The following is a 22,524-nucleotide window of genomic DNA, read 5'->3' on the forward strand; positions in this document are numbered from 1 at the left end:
TCGCGTTGCGAGCATGTAGATCTGCTATTTTCACAATTTCTGCCTCTAATATTTGACAATTTGACCAATGTTTGACCAGAGGAACTAAAAAGGTCTTTAAAGTCCTTAAATTGTCATTAGAAATGTGCAGATACCCTATATACACTTATACTGTATGTTGGTTTATTTACTGTTGAGTGAGAAAACAATGTTAACATTTAGCTTAACAACTGGGGACCCCCCAAAATAATTTGGGGGTCCCGACCCACAGGTTGAGAACCACTGCAGTAAGGAGCTGTTTGTGGGGAAAGCATTGCTCCTCATCTGTCCTGCCTGGGGTCTCTGTGGCCAGGGATGATAGGAGGGGGAGAGAGGATCCCGGCAAAGCCGAGGTTAGGCTATCTATGTCAGCGTGGCGATTATGATGGGGTGCTGATGAAAACCAAATGCTGGCCGGCCACTGGATCTAATTAAATACACAAGAGTAGAACGCGCTGTGGCTTCGAGGACGTTGAACTCTTACAAGGAGGGTCACAAAGGAATTGCGCCCCTCCACCCTTTTCCCGTTGTCCCCTCCCCTCACACAAACACACACACACACACACGCGCACACACTCACACACACATACTCGTTTTTGCTACATACTGAGGACATTACATAGACTTCCATTCATTTTTATGCAAGTCCTGTGGCCTTACCCTAACCTCTATCCCTAAACCTAACCCCTAACCCTAACCTTAAACCTAACCCTAACCCCTAACCATAACCCTAAATTTTGTGAGGACCGCAAAAATGTCCTCACTTTCCATAAATGTCCTCACTCTGTTGGTTAAAAACTCTCCTCACTCGGTAGTAAGAACGGGCACACACACACACACACACACACACACACACACACACACACACACACACACACACACACTGTTTATCTGTTTGCGTGTTACACAACTTCTGGGAAGTTTATTCTTCCTGCCGGAGCGGTGTCACAGCATATTGGGTGCTGCCAGACATCAAAGTGCAGCATGACAGGAAACAGCAAGGACCACCTCACGGAGACAAAAAAAAGCACACAACACAACAGCATGCGGCGGCGGCCCTATCAGGACCTCACTTTGATGTTTAGCATAGGTTTTTTTATATATGCATATAATGTCCTTGAGCTGAATTTGACATGCATTCTGCGTGGACTCCGTTAGGACATTACAGGTTCATTAAGGTGGTGGTGGGAGGGGTGCCTGCCTGTGTAAATGTTTCCATGCTGTACATGTTGCATCCGCCCCTGCAGTGGTGTGAAATGTTGTCAGTACACTCAAGGTTGCTCTCTTTCACCCTGCGCTCCTCTACACATACACTATACTTCTACACTACTGTACTGTATTGTCGGCACTGTCCGGCAGAAACCTCGTATCTCCGAGTTTCTAATGTGTAAAAAAAGCCCTACTTCGTCATACAAGAGTGTCGCACAAAAGTAGTGAAAATAGCAGATCTACAAGGCGTTGTGCGCTTGTAGATCTGCTATTTTCACTATCTTACACTATTATTACAAAATGAACGGTTTTGGACATACAAGGTTTCCACACGAAATTGGTCCGTGGCCTCATGTTCTGAGGCCACGGACCAATTAGCTGAGAGAGAGAGATGAAACAGGCACTAAACATATTGTTATTATGTTAGTGTTGTTGTGTTTATCTTTAGAAAGCCTTCCTTGCAACTTGATGAGATGAGCCAGCTCACCACGTATTTAGCTAATTGTCTCATCAAGGTCTGTTGACCGTTGAGATATTTGAGACTTTTTGGAAGTATTCCACAGGCTGACTATGGTTGCCTCCTTGTGATGCTGCAGCGTTGATGGCTCCATAGGTTTCTTTGCCAGCACTATCATCAGTGTTGTGTAATTCTTGTTTTGTTTTGTTTACAAATTGTGTTGGTAATTTGTTGGATTCATATTAATGTGTATTGGCATAGGGGGACAAAACCATTCCTATCACACCAGAATTTGGCAGCCTCCCTGTAGCAAGTAGATCTATTTGGCTGTTTGCTATTGGCTATCACCAAGGGGTGGATTTTTGTTATTTGGCGTATGACAAAGTATATGGGGTTTGAAGCCGCAATCCGTACATTACTTACTCTTGGGCTATAACAAAGAGCATGTTTGGCAAGCCAAGGTATTTCCATCAGAGTTGCATGCAATACCTCTTGTCAACCAGTAGTGGTCCTACTCAAGCACAGGATATAAATGTCATAATTGAAGAGCATGGAGACCCCATCCAACCACTACAGTTGTGCTAGTTATGCCTATTAACATACTCATGACATATAGATTGGTTAATAACAAAACTAACAAAACAAAGTGTGTTGCACTTATGCAGGTCAGGAGGAATCCACTGAGAAATTCATTCCGTCTTACCACTATAACTATACTATAAGTGAAGCAAGACCAAAAGCTTCACTTTTAGGTTGTGCAAAGGTTAACAAAAAGCAGGTTCACTTCTCTGTCAAAATACTCTCTGACCTAGAACAATAGCATGTTGCCTATAGCAACCACACTAATTATGGATTGCAGCTTCGAGTGGTTAAAACATCTCTTTCTCCCTGTGTTGTCTCTGCCAGCCCTTTTCTGCAGATCAGCCCGTGGAGGAGAGTGCTCTGATAGAGGAGGAGGTCAAGGGGAAGACGACGGTGTCGTGGCAGCCCAGCGGAGAGGACTATTACCGGTGCCTGAGTGACACATGCAGGGACAGTCACAGAGCTAACACACCGATGGCCAGCTTAAAGGTGAAAGCCATATACAGTATGAGCCGCTTCGTACGCTTTGCTCACATTTGTTTTCTTTGATCAAGCGTGTTGTAACCACAAAGGCATCAGCGTTGTCACTCTTTTCACCCAATCAGCAACCAGAGGTAGATGATACTCCCCAGGCAAGACACCCTGCAGCCAGTCGTAGGTCATCGTACACGCCTGGCCAACATGGGAAGGTCAAAAGTGACGTCATAGAACAGGTTCAGATAGCGACATCCGGTGAGAGCCGCGCTTCTGATCACCGGTTAATACGCTGCTCGAGGAAAGAAAATGTGTTTAAAATAATATTGAAAGTGGAAACGGGGAGAACAAAAACTCCAAATAACACAAACCGCTTATGGTTTTCTTTGCAGTTATTAAAGGTTTTACTCAGACCAAGGTCGTCGAGGCAGCAAAAGATGAAAAGAAGACGCGGCCAAATGCGTGCCGCCTTGGCGGGCTCAAGGATATGCAGTCCATTACAACTTTAAAAGATACGAAGATATCAGGAACCTTTAAAGTACAAGCAGTAAGCGCAATACGTTCACCCCTACCTTACATTGTTACTGTGTTATTGCTTATTTAGAGCACATAATCAATCTGACCCAGCGATTCTTTAGTTGATGTCCAGTATGTGGTTGGACATGAAGTCCGTTTCATCTTTAAGGGGGATTTAAAGAACAACCAGTAACTTAAGCACAGCCGGGGAAGACTAGTGACCGAGGCAAAGGCCAGTCTGGAGACCCCCCACTACCAACATAATAATAATAATATCTGTAAATAAAGTAATACCTAAGCATATTCAAATTTTTGCTTAGTATAAAACTCAGAATGTAATAATCTGCATATAACATAATAAAATAGTTGAAGGCATGACAGTCACTTTCAACAATCTTATGGAAAAACATAATCTTCTTTATTTAAAGAAAACATTTACAGCCAGGTGTATTCTGGGAGAATACAACTTGTTGTACATACACAACAAGTGCATGTAACGTATTTGTTTGTGTGTGCTCTTGTTCATCGTTCATGAACAAATTGTGTCTAAATGTGTAAAGTAGGTAACTGGCGTTTAACGAAATAACCTTTTTACATCATGTGCCACAAGTTATTACGTTATTGTGTGTTCATGCGTTCTTGCCCAATGTCCTTCAATCAAGCTCTCCGAGACCATGAAGAAAAACGTCCCTGTTGGACAGAAGCTGCTGCTGGACTCAAGCCAATTGCCCGAAAAACAACCGCTCACGGAAAGGAAGTCCATGCCATCTTTGACGCAGTCAGACGGCTTTACGGGAGAAGCAGTAAGCACAACCGGGGCAGATTGAGTGACTGACATCCTGAATCAAATCAAACTGGATTTGATTAAATCTGCGACCCTGAGGGGAAGGGAAATAAATCTGACTTAAAATAATTACATTATTTAAATATATTTAAAAAAAATAAAAATAAAACATCTTTGTTGAACAGAAGATGAAGCCAGATGCACGCGAGTTGACTGACAAAGACGTGTTTGGAAACATGAAGTCCATTTCATCTTTAAAGCAGTCAGGGGGCTTTACGGGACAACCAGTAAGCACAACCAGGGGCAGATTGAGAGACTGAGTTGGGGGCTTCAGGCAAAGGCCGACATGGAGCCCCCTTACTCCTAAATCAAACTATATGTTTGATTAAATCTGAACCCCTTGACATTTTTATGGAAAATCTTTCTCTCTGAAGAACCTGTCTTCTCTTCACTATTGTAGTGTAGCTGTAAAAATGGCACACCTGAGCACAATAAGTCTATTTCTCACATTGCTACCAGTACATGTCCAGTATGTGGTTTGTAATGTCCTCCTTCAACCAACACAGAGAGACATCCCTAAGGAACATAAGCTGGCGGCAGCTGCAAAGGTTCTGGGTGAAGAAAAGACCATCCTCAAGAACATGGGGTGGATAAAAGAGTCAGGGCTAACAGAAGTCTTTTCCATTCAGAGAGTAAGCACAACCTGGGCACATTGAGTGCTACCAAATCAAACTGTATGTTTGATTAAAATCTTCCCACCTGATAAATCTTATAGAAACCCCTTGTCTCTGACTTAAACTTGCCCTCTCTTCACTGCTATTATGTATTTTAGCTGGCCACAGAAATGGGTCATCTTCCACTAAGTCATTATTGACATTGTTAATGTTGGGGATGGTCACTTACAGTATGTGTTTAGCCATTACCTGGCGTTGCCAGCCTCTATCACACACTTCGTTCGCAAGGGGGTGGTGTTGTGTTCGGTCTGGTTTATTAACCAGGCAAGTTTAGCCCTGCTAGTGGTGGTGCTCTAAGCATGGCAAATGTTGTTTTGTCCATCCAACACTTTGGTCCCAAAAATATATTGCAAAGATTACCAGCTGGATTGCAAGCAAATTTGCTGAACACCTCCATGCTCCCTGGATGATGAACCCTACTAATTTTGGTAACCCCATGGCCTTTCCGCTAGTCCCACTCTCAGGCCAAAATGGAAACTTTGCAAACAAGATGCACCATCTCAAAATGATATGGGTAGATTGCCATCAAATCTCAGTCCAAAACAACCGGGGCTGCTAGCGGGGCCTTTAGACTCTTAACTTTGTTTAAGAATAGAAAAGTTACATTGTACAGTTTGGCAACAGTTACTTTTATTTCCTTCTAATTTCTGGTCTCCTTGGGTAGCTTTGCTTCTTGTTTAACTTATCCTCTTTCAACCAAGGTCACCAACCAAGGTCTTAGCTTTGTTTCTGATGGTGGAAGTAAGAATGGAAAAGTTACACTGTGCAGTTTGGCAACAGTTACTTTTATTTCATTCTGAACTTTTGGTCTCCTTGGGTAGCTTTGCTTCTTGTTTAACTTATCCTCTTTCAACCAAGGTCACTGAGACCGAGAAAAACATCCCCGTTGAACAGAAGATGAAGCCAGATGCACGTGACTTGACTGACAAAGACGTGTTTGGAAACATGAAGTCCATTTCATTTTTAAAGCAGTCAGGGGGCTTCACAGGACAACCAGTAAGCACAACCAGGGGCAGATTGAGTGACTGAGTTGGGGGCTTCAGGCCCCCTTACTCCTAAATCAAACTATATGTTTGATAAAATCTGAACCCCTGACAATTTTTTATGGAAAATCCTTCTCTCTGAAGAACCTGTCCTCTCTTCACTATTGTAGTGTAGCTGTAAAAATGGCACACCTGTCCTGAGCACAATAAGTCTATTTCTCACATTGCTACCAGTACATGTCCAGTATGTGGTTTGTAATGTCCTCCTTCACAGAGAGACATCCCTAAGGAACATAAAATGGCGGCAGCTGCAAAGGTTCTGGGTGAAGAACAGACCATCCTCAAGAACATGGGGTGGATTCCATCTTTAAAAGAGTCAGGGCTAATGGAAGTCTTTGACATTCAGAGAGTAAGCACAACCTGGGCAGATTGAGTGCTACCAAATCAAACTGTATGTTTGATTAAAATCTGCACTGATCATTCTTATGGAAAATCCTTCTCTCTGACCTAAACTTGCCCTCTCTTCACTGTTAACTCATCTGGTGCCGATCCCGAACTAGTTCGGCTTTATTTCAATCCAATACAATCTTTTTTTTATTAATTCACTTACCCCGAGCTGCTTGTAGAGTCGTGGGTGGTCCTGGCTCGCTAGCCGCTAGCCAGTTAGCCATTCTACTCTGTCCGACGATATATTCCATTAAAAATGGTTTAAAATACATTTTTGAGCTCCCCAATGTTCACCCGATGTTCGGCGCCGCTTCCGATGAGTACACGAGTGTGCCGATCCCGAAGTAGTTCGGCTTTATTTAATTAAATGAATAAAATGATAAGAGGCCTTCTGAAGCCTGGCTTGATTTTTGTAGCTACTAGCCGAAAGCTAACAACGTCCCGGCCGGCCGTAATTTGCGAACGCAATCGCCAATCTCCGCCTAATCCAATGAAAGGCCGCATCTTTAAAGGCTTATATCTCTTTTTTGTGTTTTAGGAAAGCGGCGCGAGGTTTATTTACGGCGAAATCGCCCAAAAATTATCTTTTAGATGACAAAATGGGAATAGCCATTCTGTTGTGCATCAACGTGAGCACGTCAGGTCCTGGAAGCTGAAGTCCTGGAAGCTAAAGCGCTCGCCTATGAGGGATGCGCTGGCATTCTTTGGCCCCTAGAGGGCGCTGGCGCTCAAAGAGTTAAGTAGTTGCGACCGTCAGGTCGCAGTTACTGTCAAAACCTCGACCAGTTGTCCGTCTGTCAGTCTGTGAGTCTGTCACAGGTCACACGTCACACTTTTGCCCTGCTCATATCTCCGCAACCGTTGCCCCGATCCATGCCAAATTTTGCACACTTACTCCTTGCCTGCCAAACTACAACCTCCACCCTTCAATTGTCACATGCCCCTCTTCTAGCGCCACCATGAGGCCGATTCTTGCAAAACACATTTTTGGACACTGCTCCTACAATTTTTGCACTAAAATCACGCAAATCGGTACACAGTATGTCTACACTCATCTCTTCAACATGGATCTGTCCCATATAGCGCCACCTTCAGGCCGATTTTTTCTAACACATTTTTGGACACTGCTCCTACAAATTTGGCCCTAAAATCACGCAAATTGGTACACACTTGCTCTACACTCATGTCATCAACATGGATCTGTTCCATTTAGCGCCACCTTCAGGCTGATTTTTTAAAACACATTTTTGGACACTACTCCTACAGATTTTGCCCTAAAATCACACAAATCGCTACACAGTATGTCTACACTCATCTCTTCAACATGGATCTGTCCCATATAGCACCACCATCAGGCCGATTTTTTCAAACACATTTTTGGACACTGCTGCTACAGATTTTGCCCTAAAATCACGCAAATCGGTACAGAGTATGTCTACACTCATCTCATCAACATGGATCTGTCCCATATAGCGCCACCATCAGGCCGATTTTTCAAGCACATTTTTGGACACTGCTCCTACACATTTTGGCCTAAAATCACGCTGCTACCTGACGCTCGCTTATCTCCCGATTAGGGAGTCTTACTGGTATTACAGTATGTGTTTATTCCTGCTAGTGGTGGTGCTCTAAGCATGGCAAATGTTGTTTTGTCCATCCACCACTTTGGTCCCAAATAATATATTGCAAAGATTGCGAATTTGCTGAACACCTTCATGCTCCCTGGATGATGAACCCTACTAATTTTGGTAACCCCATGGCCCTTCCACTTGTCCCACCCTCAGGCCAAAATTAAAACTTTGCAAACAAGATACACCATCTCAAAATAATTGCCATCAAACTTGTCAGTCCAACACAACCCGTACTGTAGGGACTGCTAGTGGGGCCTTTAGACTCTTAGCTTTGTTTCTGATGATGGAAGTAAGAATGGAAAAGTTACACTCTGCAGTTTTCCAACAGTTACTTTTATTTCATTCTGATCTTTTGGTCTCTTTGGGTAGCTTTGCTTCTTGTTTAACTTATCCTCTTTCAACCAAGGTCACTGAGACTGAGAAAAACATCCCTGTTGAACAGAAGATGAAGCCAGATGCACGTGAATTGACTGACAAAGACGTGTTTGGAAACATGAAGTCCATTTCATCTTTAAAGCAGTCAGGGGGCTTTACGGGACAACCAGTAAGCACAACCAGGGGCAGATTGAGTGACTGAGTTGGGGGCTTCAGGAAAAGGCTGACATGGAGCCCCCTTACTCCTAAATCAAACTATATGTTTGATTAAATCTGAACCCCTGACAATTTTTATGGAAAAGCTTTCTCTCTGAAGAACCTGTCCTCTCTTCACTATTAGGCTGTCTTGAGCTGTAAAATTGGCACACCTGAGCAGTGAGCACAATAAGTCCATTTCTCACATGTCCAGTATGTGGTTTGTAATTCCTCCTTCAACCTCCACTAAGCATGGCAAATGTTGTTTCGTCAATCCACCACTTTGGTCCCAAAAGATATATGACAAAAATTGCAAATTTCCTGAACACCTTCATGTTCCCTGGATGATGAACCCTACTAATTTTGGTAACTCCATGGGCTTTCCACTTGTGCCACCCTCAGGCCAAAATTGAAACTTTGCAACAGAAACAAGATGCACCATCTCAAAATGATATGGGAACCTCTAGGGACTGCTAGCGGGGCCTCCAGAGTCTTAGCCTTGTTTCTGTTGGTGGAAGTAAGAATAGAAAAGTTACACTGTGCAGTTTGGCAACAGTTACTTTTATTTCATTCTGATCTTTTGGTCTCCCTGGGTAGCTTTGCTTCTTGTTTAACTTATCCTCTTTCAACCAAGGTCACTGAGACTGAGAAAAACATCCCTGTTGAACAGAAGATGAAGCCTGATGCACGTGAATTGACTGACAAAGACGTGTTTGGAAACATGAAGTCCATTTCATCTTTAAAGCAGTCAGGGGGCTTTACGGGACAACCAGTAAGCACAACCAGGGGCAGATTGAGTGACTGAGTTGGGGGCTTCAGGCAAAGGCCGACATGGAGCCCCCTTACTCCTAAATCAAACTATATGTTTGATTAAATCTGAACCCCTGACAATTTTTATGGAAAATCCTTCTCTCTGAAGAACCTGTCCTCTTCACTATTGTAGTGTAGCTGTAAAAATGGCACACCTGAGCACAATAAGTCCATCTCTCACATTGCTACCAGTACATGTCCAGTATGTGGTTTGTACTCACGTCCTCCTCCTTCAAGAATGAACATAAGCTGGCAGCAGCTGCAAAGGTTCTGGGTGAAGAAAAGACCATCCTCAAGAACATGGGGTGGATTCCATCTTTAAAAGAGTCACGGCTAACAGAAGTATTTTCCATTCAGAGAGTAAGCACAACCTGGGCACATTGAGTGCTACCAAATCAAACTGTATGTTTGATTAAAATCTGCACCCCTGATAATTCTTATGGAAAATCCTTCTCTCTGACTTAAACGGGCCCTCTCGTGCACTGCTATTTGTCTTTTAGCTGGCCACAGAGATGGGTCATCTTCCACTATGTCATTTTATTGTCAGTTTTAATGTTGGGGAGGGACATTTACTGTATTTGTTTATGCTTAGAGCATGGCAAATGATGTTGTTTCGTCCATCCAACACTTTGGCCCCCAAAAATATGTTGCAAAGATTGCGAATTTGTTGAACACCTTCATGCTCCCTGGATGATGAACCCTACTGATTTTGGTAAAACCCCTGCCTTTCCGCTTGTGCCACCCCCAGGCCAAAATGGCAACTTTGCAAACAAGATACACCATCTCAAAATGATATGGGTAGATTGCCATCAGTCCAACACAGCCTCTAGGAGCTGCTAGCGGTGCCTTTAGACTCTTAGCTTTGTTTCTGATGGTGGAAGTAAGAATAGAAAAGTTACACTGTGCAGTTTGGCAACAGTTACTTTCATTTCATTCTGATCTTTTGGTCTCCTTGGGTAGCTTTGCTTTTTGTTTAACTTATCCTCTTTCAACCAAGGTCACTGAGACTGAGAAAATCATCCCTGTTGAACAGAAGATGAAGCCAGATGCTCGTGACTTGACTGACAAAGACGTGTTTGGAAACATGAAGTCCATTTTATCTTTGAAGCAGTCAATGGGCTTTACGGGACAACCAGTAAGCACAACCAGGGGCAGATTGAGTGACTGAGTTGGGGGCTTCAGGCAAAGGCCGACATGGAGCCCCCTTACTCCTAAATCAAACTATATGTTTGATTAAATCTAACCCCTGACAATTTTTATGGAAAATCTTTCTCTCTGAAGAACTTTCCCTCTCTTCACTATTAGGCTGTCTTGAGCTGTAAAAATTGCACACCTGAGCAGTGAGCACAATAAAGCTGGTTGCACACTGCTGCGTTTTTCGTTGCGAAATGCGTTTTTCAGGGCAAGGAGAGAGAGAGAGATAGAGAGAGCAAGGGACCGAGTGGTGCGCGAAACGGGCGGCAGTGTGCAAACGTGACTGACATAATGTGAGGTTGATTTTTTTATTTGCGTGCTCCGAAATTCACTCCGATATTCGGCCCGAAAAACGCAGCAGTGTGCAACCACCTTTAGTCCATCTCTCACATTGCTACCAGTACATGTCCAGTATGTGGTTTGTAATTCCTCCTTCAACCTCCACTAAGCATGGCAAATGTTGTTTCGTCAATCCACTTTGGTCCCAAAAGATATATGACAAAAATTGCAAATTTCCTGAACACCTTCATGTTCCCTGGATGATGAACCCTACTAATTTTGGTAACTCCATGGGCTTTCCACTTGTGCCACCCTCAGGCCAAAATTGAAACTTTGCAACAGAAACAAGATGCACCATCTCAAAATGATATGGGTACCTCTAGGGACTGCTAGCGGGGCCTCCAGAGTCTTAGCTTTGTTTCTGATGGTGGAAGTAAGAATAGAAAAGTTACACTGTGCAGTTTGGCAACAGTTACTTTTATTTCATTCTGATCTTTTGGTCTCCTTGGGTAGCTTTGCTTCTTGTTTAACTTATCCTCTTTCAACCAAGGTCACTGAGACTGAGAAAAACATCCCTGTTGAACAGAAGATGAAGCCAGATGCACGTGAATTGACTGACAAAGACGTGTTTGGAAACATGTCCAAGTCCATTTCTTCTTTAAAGCAGTCAGGGGGCTTTACGGGACAACCAGTAAGCACAACCAGGGGCAGATTGAGTGACTGAGTTGGGGCTTCAGGCAAAGGCTGACATGGAGCCTCCTTACTCCTAAATCAAACTATATGTTTGATTAAATCTGAACCTCTGACAATGTTTTATGGAAAGTCCTTCTCTCTGAAGAACCTGTACTCTCTTCACTATTGTAGTGTAGCTGTAAAAATGGCACACCTGAGCACAATAAGTCCATCTCTCACATTACGACCAGTACATGTCCAGTATGTGGTTTGTACTCACGTCCTCCTTCAACCAAGGTCTCAGAAACACAGAAAGACATCCCTAAGGGACATAAGCTGGCAGCAGCTGCAAAGGTTCTGGGTGAAGAAAAGACCATCCTCAAGAACATGGGGTGGACTCAATCTTTAAAAGAGTCAGGGCTAACAGAAGTATTTTCCATTCAGAGAGTAAGCACAACCTGGGCACATTGAGTGCTACCAAATCAAACTGTATGTTTGATTAAAATCTGCACCCCTGATAATTCTTATGGAAAATCCTTCTCTCTGACTTAAACGGGCCCTCTCGTGTACTGCTATTTGTCTTTTAGCTGGCCACAGAGATGGTTCATCTTCCACTATGTCATTTTATTGTTAGTTTTAATGTTGGGGAGGGACATTTACAGTATTTGTTTATGCTTAGAGCATGACATTTACAGTATTTGTTTATGCTTAGAGCATGGCAAATGTTGTTTCATCCATCCAACACTTTGGTCCCCAAAAATATGTTGCAAAGATTGCGAATTTGCTGAACACCTTCATGCTCCCTGGATGATGAACCCTACTGATTTTGGTAAAAACCACTGCCTTTCCGCTTGTGCCACCCTCAGGCCAAAATGGCAACTTTGCAAACAAGATACACCATCTCAAAATGATATGGGTAGATTGCCATCAGTCCAACACAGCCTCTAGGAGCTGCTAGCGGTGCCTTTAGACTCTTAGCTTTGTTTCTGATGGTGGAAGTAAGAACAGAAAAGTTACACTGTGCAGTTTGGCAACAGTTACTTTCATTTCATTCTGATCTTTTGGTCTCCTTGGGTAGCTTTGCTTATTGTTTAACTTATCCTCTTTCAACCAAGGTCACTGAGACCGAGAAAAACATCCCTGTTGAACAGAAGATGAAGCCAGATGCACGTGAATTGACTGACAAAGACGTGTTTGGAAACATGAAGTCCATTTCATCTTTAAAGCAGTCAGGGGGCTTTACGGGACAACCAGTAAGCACAACCAGGGGCAGATTGAGTGACTGAGTTGGAGGCTTCAGGCAAAGGCCGACATGGAGCCCCCTTACTCCTAAATCAAACTATATGTTTGATTAAATCTGAACCCCTGACAATGTTTTATGGAAAATCCTTCTCTCTGAAGAACGTTCCCTCTCTTCACTGTAAAGTAGTGCACTGCTATTTGACTTTTAGCTGGCCACAGAGATGGGTCATCTTCCACTAATCATTTTACTGTCAGTTTTAATGTTGGGGAGGGTCACTTATTTGTTTAGCCCTGCTAGTGGTGATGCTCTAAGCATGGCAAATGTTGTTTTGTCCATCCAACACTTTGGTCCCCAAAAATATGTTGCAAAGATTGCGAATTTGCTGAACACCTCCAGACGATGAACCCTACTAATTTTGGTAACCCCATGGCCTTTCCACTAGTCTAGTGCCACCCCTCAGGCCAAAAAGGCAACTTTGCAAACAAGATACACCATCTCAAAAATGATGTGGGTAGATTGCCATCAAACTTGTCAGTCCAACACAACCCGTAGGGACTGCTAGCGGGGCCTCTGGTGTCTTAGCTTTGTTTCTGATGTTTTAAGTAAGAATAGAAAAGTTATACTGTGCAGTTTGGCAACAGTTACTTTCATTTCATTCTGATCTTTTGGTCTCCTTGGGTAGCTTTGCTTCTTGTTTAACTTATCCTCTTTCAACCAAGGTCACTGAGACTGAGAAAAACATCCCTGTTGAACAGAAGATGAAGCCAGATGCACGTGAATTGACTGACAAAGACGTGTTTGGAAACATGTCCAAGTCCATTTCTTCTTTAAAGCAGTCAGGGGGCTTTACGGGACAACCAGTAAGCACAACCAGGGGCAGATTGAGTGACTGAGTTGGGGCTTCAGGCAAAGGCTGACATGGAGCCTCCTTACTCCTAAATCAAACTATATGTTTGATTAAATCTGAACCTCTGACAATGTTTTATGGAAAGTCCTTCTCTCTGAAGAACCTGTACTCTATTCACTATTGTAGTGTAGCTGTAAAAATGGCACACCTGAGCACAATAAGTCCATCTCTCACATTACGACCAGTACATGTCCAGTATGTGGTTTGTACTCACGTCCTCCTTCAACCAAGGTCTCAGAAACACAGAAAGACATCCCTAAGGGACATAAGCTGGCAGCAGCTGCAAAGGTTCTGGGTGAAGAAAAGACCATCCTCAAGAACATGGGGTGGACTCAATCTTTAAAAGAGTCAGGGCTAACAGAAGTATTTTCCATTCAGAGAGTAAGCACAACCTGGGCACATTGAGTGCTACCAAATCAAACTGTATGTTTGATTAAAATCTGCACCCCTGATAATTCTTATGGAAAATCCTTCTCTCTGACTTAAACGGGCCCTCTCGTGTACTGCTATTTGTCTTTTAGCTGGCCACAGAGATGGTTCATCTTCCACTATGTCATTTTATTGTTAGTTTTAATGTTGGGGAGGGACATTTACAGTATTTGTTTATGCTTAGAGCATGACATTTACAGTATTTGTTTATGCTTAGAGCATGGCAAATGTTGTTTCATCCATCCAACACTTTGGTCCCCAAAAATATGTTGCAAAGATTGCGAATTTGCTGAACACCTTCATGCTCCCTGGATGATGAACCCTACTGATTTTGGTAAAAACCACTGCCTTTCCGCTTGTGCCACCCTCAGGCCAAAATGGCAACTTTGCAAACAAGATACACCATCTCAAAATGATATGGGTAGATTGCCATCAGTCCAACACAGCCTCTAGGAGCTGCTAGCGGTGCCTTTAGACTCTTAGCTTTGTTTCTGATGGTGGAAGTAAGAACAGAAAAGTTACACTGTGCAGTTTGGCAACAGTTACTTTCATTTCATTCTGATCTTTTGGTCTCCTTGGGTAGCTTTGCTTATTGTTTAACTTATCCTCTTTCAACCAAGGTCACTGAGACCGAGAAAAACATCCCTGTTGAACAGAAGATGAAGCCAGATGCACGTGAATTGACTGACAAAGACGTGTTTGGAAACATGAAGTCCATTTCATCTTTAAAGCAGTCAGGGGGCTTTACGGGACAACCAGTAAGCACAACCAGGGGCAGATTGAGTGACTGAGTTGGAGGCTTCAGGCAAAGGCCGACATGGAGCCCCCTTACTCCTAAATCAAACTATATGTTTGATTAAATCTGAACCCCTGACAATGTTTTATGGAAAATCCTTCTCTCTGAAGAACGTTCCCTCTCTTCACTGTAAAGTAGTGCACTGCTATTTGACTTTTAGCTGGCCACAGAGATGGGTCATCTTCCACTAATCATTTTACTGTCAGTTTTAATGTTGGGGAGGGTCACTTATTTGTTTAGCCCTGCTAGTGGTGATGCTCTAAGCATGGCAAATGTTGTTTTGTCCATCCAACACTTTGGTCCCCAAAAATATGTTGCAAAGATTGCGAATTTGCTGAACACCTCCAGACGATGAACCCTACTAATTTTGGTAACCCCATGGCCTTTCCACTAGTCTAGTGCCACCCCTCAGGCCAAAAAGGCAACTTTGCAAACAAGATACACCATCTCAAAAATGATGTGGGTAGATTGCCATCAAACTTGTCAGTCCAACACAACCCGTAGGGACTGCTAGCGGGGCCTCTGGTGTCTTAGCTTTGTTTCTGATGTTTTAAGTAAGAATAGAAAAGTTATACTGTGCAGTTTGGCAACAGTTACTTTCATTTCATTCTGATCTTTTGGTCTCCTTGGGTAGCTTTGCTTCTTGTTTAACTTATCCTCTTTCAACCAAGGTCACTGAGACCGAGAAAAACATCCCTGTTGAACAGAAGATGAAGCCAGATGCACGTGAATTGACTGACAAAGACGTGTTTGGAAACATGAAGTCCATTTCGTCTTTAAAGCAGTCAGGGGGCTTTACGGGACAACCAGTAAGCACAACCAGGGGCAGATTGAGTGACTGAGTTGGGGGCTTCAGGCAAAGGCCGACATGGAGCCCCCTTACTCCTAAATCAAACTATATGTTTGATTAAATCTGAACCTCTGACAATGTTTTATGGAAAATCCTTCTCTCTGAAGAACCTGTCCTCTCTTCACTATTGTAGTGTAGCTGTAAAAATGGCAGACCTGAGCAGTGAGCACAATAAGTCCATCTCTCACATTGCTACCAGTACATGTCCATTCCAGTATGTGGTTTGTACTCATGTCGTCTTTCAACCAAGGTCACAGAGACACAGAAAGACATTCCTAAGGAACATAAGCTGGCGGCAGCTGCAAAGGTTCTGGGTGAAGAAAAAACATCCTCAAGAACATGGGGTGGATTCCATCTTTAAAAGAGTCAGGGCTAACAGAAGTCTTTTCCATTCAGAGAGTAAGCACAACCTGGGCAAATTGAGTGCTACCAAATCAAACTGTATGTTTGATTCAAATCTGCACCCCTGATAATTCTTATGGAAAATCCTTCTCTCTGACTTAAACTTGCCCTCTCTTCACTGTTCAGTATTGCACTGCTGTCTTTTAGCTGGCCACAGAGATGGGTCATCTTCCACTAAGTCATTTTACTGTCTGATTTAATGTTGGGAAGGGACACTTATAGTATGTGTTTATCCCTGCTGGTGGTGGTGCTCTAAGCATGGCAAATGTTGTTTCGTCCATCCACCACTTTGGTCCCAAAAGATATATGACAAAGATTGCGAATTTGCTGAACACCTTCATGTTCCCTGCGGATGATGAACCCTACTGATTTTGGTAACTCCATGGCCTTTCCACTTGTGCCACCCTCAGGCCAAAATTTAAACTTTGCAACAGAAACAAGATGCACCATCTCAAAATGATATGGGTACCTCTAGGGACTGCTAGCGGGGCCTCCAGAGTCTTAGCTTTGTTTCTGATGGTGGAAGTAAGAATAGAAAAGTTACACTGTGCAGTTTTGCAACAGTTACTTTTATTTCATCCTGATATTTTGGTCTCTTTGGGTAGCTTTGCTTCTTGTTTAACTTATCCTCTTTCAACCAAGGTCACTGAGACTGAGAAAAACATCCCTGTTGAACAGAAGATGAAGCCAGATGCACGTGAATTGACTGACAAAGACGTGTTTGGAAACATGAAGTCCATTTCATCTTTAAAGCAGTCAGGGGGCTTTACAGGACAACCAGTAAGCACAACCAGGGGCAGATTGAGTGACTGAGTTGGGAGCTTCAGGCAAAGGCCGACATGGAGCCCCCTACTCCTAAATCAAACTATATGTTTGATTAAATCTGAACCCCTGACAATTTGTATGGAAAATCTTTCTCTCTGAAGAACCTGTCCTCTCTTCACTGTTAAGTAGTGCACTGCTATTTGACTTTTAGCTGGCCACAGAGATGGGTCATCTTCCACTAATCATTTTACTGTCAGTTTTAATGTTGGGGAGGGTCACTTATTTGTTTAGCCCTGCTAGTGGTGGTGCTCTAAGCATGGCAAATGTTGTTTTGTCCATCCAACACTTTGGTCCCCAAAAATATGTTGCAAAGATTGCGAATTTGCTGAACACCTCCGGACGATGAACCCTACTAATTTTGGTAACCCCATGGCCTTTCCACTAGTCTAGTGCCACCCCTCAGTCCAAAAAGGCAATTTTGCAAACAAGATACACCATCTCAAAAATGATGTGGGTAGATTGCCATCAAACTTGTCAGTCCAACACAACTCGTAGGGACTGCTAGCGGGGCCTCTAGTGTCTTAGCTTTGTTTCTGATGTTTTAAGTAAGAATAGAAAAGATATACTGTGCAGTTTGGCAACAGTTACTTTTATTTCATTCTGATCTTCTGGTCTCCTTGGGTAGCTTTGCTTCTTGTTTAACTTATCCTCTTTCAACCAAGGTCACTGAGACTGAGAAAAACATCCCTGTTGAACAGAAGATGAAGCCTGATGCACGTGAATTGACTGACAAAGACGTGTTTGGAAACATGAAGTCCATTTCATCTTTAAAGCAGTCAGGGGGCTTCACGGGACAACCAGTAAGCACAACCAGGGGCAGATTGAGTGACTGAGTTGGGAGCTTCAGGCAAAGGCCGACATGGAGCCCCCTTACTCCTAAATCAAACTATATGTTTGATTAAATCTGAACCCCTGACAATGTTTTATGGAAAATCCGTCTCTCTGAAGAACCTGTCCTCTCTTCACTATTGTAGTGTAGCTGTAAAAATGGCACACCTGAGCACAATAAGTCCATCTCTCACATTGCTACCAGTACATGTCCAGTATGTGGTTTGTAATGTCCTCCTTCAACCAAGGTCGCAGAGACACAGAAAAACATCCCTGTTGAACAGAAGAGGAAGCCAGATGCTCGTAATTTGACTGACAAAGACGTGTTTGGAAACATGAAGTCCATTCCATCTTTAAAGCAGTCAGGGGCCTTTACGGGACAACCAGTAAGCACAACCAGGGGCAGATTGAGCGACTGAGTTGGGGGCTTGGGGATTAGAGCCCCCCTCATTTGCTAATCAAACAACATGTTTGATTAAATCTGGACCCCTTATATTGTTTAGGAGAAATGCTGTAAATAAATCATTATAGAGTAATCATATGCAGTTTCTTAAGCTGTTAAAAATGCCATATCTTTACACAATAAGTCCATCTCTCACTTTGTTACCAGTACATGTCCAGCATGTCGTTTGTACTTTGGGTTAAAAAAAGATCATTGTTATTGTCAGCTTAATGTTTGGAAAGGCCACATATGTTTTTACCCCCCGCTAATGGTGGTGATCTAAGGATGGCAATGTTATTTCATCCATCTAACAATTTGGTAACAAAGAATATATTATGGCAGAAATTACTGGCTGGAATGCCATGGAATTTGCTGAATACCTTCATGCTCCCCGAATGATGAACCCTACTGAACTACATGGCCTTTCCGCTAGTGCCTCCCTCAGGCCAAAATGGCGACTTTGCAAACAACATTCATACAATGAATACTTAGTGGGTTACAATGGAACTGGTGGTGATCCAGGCAGTGATAGCACTGCCATTAGAAACACTAGTAAAAAGAGAAGTTACACTGTACAGTTTGGCAACTGTTACTTGTATTAACTTCTAATTTCTGGTCTCCTTGGGTAGCTTTGCTTCTTGTTTAACTTATCCTCTTTCAACCAAGGTCACTGAGACCGAGAAGAACATCCCTGTTGAACGGAAGATGAAGCCAGATGCACGCAACTTGACTGACAAAGACGTGTTTGGAAACATGAAGTCCATTCCATCTTTAAAGCAGTCAGGGGGCTTTACGGGACAACCAGTAAGCACAACCAGGGGCAGATTGAGTGACTGAGTTGGGGGCTTCAGGCAAAGGCCGACATAGAGCCCCCATTACTCCCAAATCAAACTATATGTTTGATTAAATCTGTACCCCTCATAATAATTAGGGTAAATGCTGTAAATAAATCGATCATTCTACAGTAAGTCTTAGCGGTAATAAAAATGCCACCCCTGAGCCCATCCATCTCTCACTTTGCTACCATTATATGTCCAGTATATGTGGTTTGCATTCATGTCCTCCTTCAACCAAGGTCACTGGGCCAAGGAGAGACCTCACCGAAGAACAGAAGCCGATGGCAGCTGCAAAGGTTCTGCACCACAATACCATCCTGAACAACGTGGGGTGTCTTCCATCTTTCAAAGACGCTGGGCTAACAGCCGCCTTTGACATTTCAGGAGTAAGCACAACTTGGGGGGCAGATGGAGTGATTGAGTTTGGGGGTTCCCTCCCGGCTGGCATGGAGCCCCCCTCACTCCAAATCAAACTGCACGTTTGATCTTCATCTGCAACGTACCTGATCATTGTTATGGAAGATCCTTCTCTCTGACCTCAACTTGCCCTCCCTTCTATTGAACAGCTCGCTTTGTCTGTTTGCTGCTTTGGCCGTAGGAATGGCCTATCTTACTGTCAGTGACACGTTGGGGTGGTGGGTCACTTATGCTTTCCACAGTGGAGTATTCTGGTGTGGTGACAGACAGTGGAGCTGGTGGATGTTGGGGCAGTGCTACTACTGTAGTAGAAACACTAGCACTGTCTGCTTCTAGTAACTCTACAAGTACTGCTACTAAAGAAAAGAAAGAGTGCATTATAGCCTGATTAGAGGTGATCCATGACGTGATGATCCTATTGAATACAGAATGTCTTTCTTAAATGAAATTAAAAATAAATCTCTTAAATTATGACACTAACACTTAAATATGTCTTAAAATGATTATAATACTTACAAATTATTACGTTCTTAAATCTGTCCTAAAACGATTATAAAATGTCACAGCTATTAAGGGTCAACAATATATTTAGTACTATTCCGGTGGGGAGGGCGGCAGCCGCAAAGGGCTACCCTTTTCTCACACTATTACTGTGACTGCTTGCTTTGAACTCATGGCATTCCTGCTGCCTGCTAATAGCTGACTTCCAGTGGTGTTCCCTCCCGCTTCCCTGTGTGCTCCTGCAGAACAGGATGGTGGTGCTGCCCACAGAGGAGGCCAACCTGTCGGACATGGACTACCTGGTGCCCACCCATGACGAGAGGGGCCGCCCCATTGCAGAGTGGAAGAGGCAGGTCATGGTGAGGCAGCTGCAGACCAGGCTGCTGGCTGAGCAAGACCAGAGGAGGAAGGTGAGCCAACATTACGGTGACATAGCATGAGCACACACAGGGGCGTCACACCAGATTCTGAGCCCTGGGTACAAGGATTTACTGTGGGCCCCGCATGAATGTTAACTATTGAAAAATAGCAGATATACAAGCTCACAGCGCGGCACCGAGTGCGGCGCTGCGAGCTTGTAGATCTGCTATTTTTGAAAAATTGTGAAAATGTGTGCAAGAAACCTATGTTTCCATGTCAGTGATGCTCAAAACTTTTCATGTGAAGGACCCCCAAAATGACATGTATTTGCCCACGGACCCCCATCTCAAAATATTTAGTTCCAGGGACCCCCCCAGAAGCAAAATTTGAGTTACAAATGTTCGCTTAAAAAATACATATATTCAAAGATTTGCACACATTTTCACGACTTTTCAAAAAATAGCAGATCTACAAGCTCGCAGCACGGCACTCGGTGCCGCGCTGTGAGCTTGTATATCTGCTATTTTTCAGTAGCTAAAGTTACTAGGGCCCCTCCAACTTGGGCCCCGGTAACTCAGTCCCACTTTCCTACCCCTTGTGACGCCCCTGAGCACACACGAGGCAAGTAACGCCGTGTTTTTAAAACAGAGACAAGAAACGCACATCTGCGTTGCTGCATCATTAATGTGAGCGCTACAGTAACTGTGTTCAAAATGTGTCAAACACGTGTCGTGTACACACATCCTGGAAGACTCATTTGCAGTTAAACTGTTAAATGGTGAATTATAAAGAAGAAATGACAAATTGTTAAACACACTTGATAAAACACATTTTGATATCTGTGCGTAGCAAGAAGAATACACAGATCCTCTCTCCATTTGTCCCTCTGTCTGTCTGTCTCTCGCTTTCTGTCTGTCTGTCCTCTCTCTCTCTCTCTCTCTCTCTCTCTCTCTATCTCTATCTCTCTCTCTGGTTGAGCTCTGGCTTATAGAATAGACATCTCAATTATGGCCATTTGGATAATTGGTCAATTCACATTTCTGTGGTTTACTACTACAACTACTACTGTTCTCCACTGCCTAAACCATTTGAAGAAAAAAAAAACTGAAAATATGTTGCATATTAATCTCCTTGCTGTTTGCCTCCTCTCCTAACAGGAAAATGGGGACAGGGAGACCAAGGTCACGTGGAGGTACTCTCAGGCCCACAACGCCATCCTGGGGCCCTCCGGAGAGATGCTGACCGAGGACGACCTGATCTACCTGGAGAAGCAGATTCTGAGCGTCTCCTTGCTGAAGAACTCTGAGGGCTATGAGCTGGAGCTGGCCCGCCTGGCCGAGGAGCTCCGAAACATCCTGCCCGCTCCCATAGTCAACCTCACGGTCAACACGCAGTTCAGGAACTCCGCCAGTCAGGTCCCGCTGCCCGTGTGGTGCGGCCGCATCTCAGGCATCGTTAAGAGCATGTCCCTGCTCCTGAGCAACCTTGTGGACCAGCCCTTCTGCAAGATGCCCAACACGGACCTGAACTCCGTCTTTACGCAGTCGCCAGAGAGACGGAACTCCACCAAGGAGAGGGAGAAGATAGAGACTGAGATCCAGCAGTTCGGAGTGTCCGTCCGAGACCTCAAGTCCAATTTTGAGAATCAGATTTCAGAGGACGCGGAGGAGGACGCGATACTCAGCCCCGCCGTTGAAAGGCAGGGCACAGAGAAGCAGGATGTAGAGAAGCGGGGCGCAGAGAAGCAGATCGCAGAGAAGCAGCTAAAAACTACAAAGCCCACCGCTGAGATGGACCAGAGCAGTGACTCCGGCATCGACGAGCACGCCGGCGATGTGGTCGAACTTGACGTCAGGGAGACCACCAGCCTCAGGAAAGAGCGCATTGTGGTCTTGTTCCTGGGCCACTGGAAGAAGTCTGCCTACTCGATTACACTGAAGAGTAAAGACTGTTTAGAGATTAAGATGAGCAGCAGTGGGTCAGGCGCGGTTGACAAGCCTGTGTTAAACCATAAGAGCAGCGAGGAGAGCAAGAAGCTGATGAACAGCTCGCTGGGACACTACTTCAAGCAGAGGAGTGCAATCAACAAGATGTTAGGGAACTGGAAGACCATGATCTCCATTGTCCCTTCCAGACAGATTCGCAGGTAAGGCTTGCTTGGTGAAAAGAAACTGCTGTGTTGTGATGTGAATTCATGTCAGTTGTCAGAACGTTGCATTTTTCATCTTAAGAGAAATTGTTCATTGGGGGACTATGAGATGCTAATATTTGGTTGGTCAGAAATTAGCACTTTGTTTTAAAGGCTCGCTAGAACACCATCGCCTGATG

The 22,524-nt window shown here is 43.8% G+C and overlaps 1 protein-coding gene across 1 annotated transcript in view; it reads left to right on the forward strand.

Annotated features, from left to right (window-relative positions):
- Window positions 1-22,524, forward strand: part of espnla (espin like a) — a gene marked incomplete at both ends in the record, with an annotated part of 39,867 nt that overhangs the window by 15,661 nt on the left and 1,682 nt on the right. The window contains 6 exons of the mRNA XM_080724445.1: window positions 2,591-2,755; window positions 2,872-2,998; window positions 3,133-3,287; window positions 3,919-4,059; window positions 20,082-20,246; window positions 21,354-22,342. Coding sequence (XP_080580571.1) covers window positions 2,591-2,755; window positions 2,872-2,998; window positions 3,133-3,287; window positions 3,919-4,059; window positions 20,082-20,246; window positions 21,354-22,342 — 1,742 coding nt within the window. The remainder of the gene's footprint in view (window positions 1-2,590; window positions 2,756-2,871; window positions 2,999-3,132; window positions 3,288-3,918; window positions 4,060-20,081; window positions 20,247-21,353; window positions 22,343-22,524) is intronic.

The sequence above is a fragment of the Nannobrachium achirus genome (assembly GCF_963921795.1).
Source record: "Nannobrachium achirus genome assembly, chromosome: 1".
In the NCBI taxonomy this organism is placed as follows: domain Eukaryota; kingdom Metazoa; phylum Chordata; class Actinopteri; order Myctophiformes; family Myctophidae; genus Nannobrachium; species Nannobrachium achirus.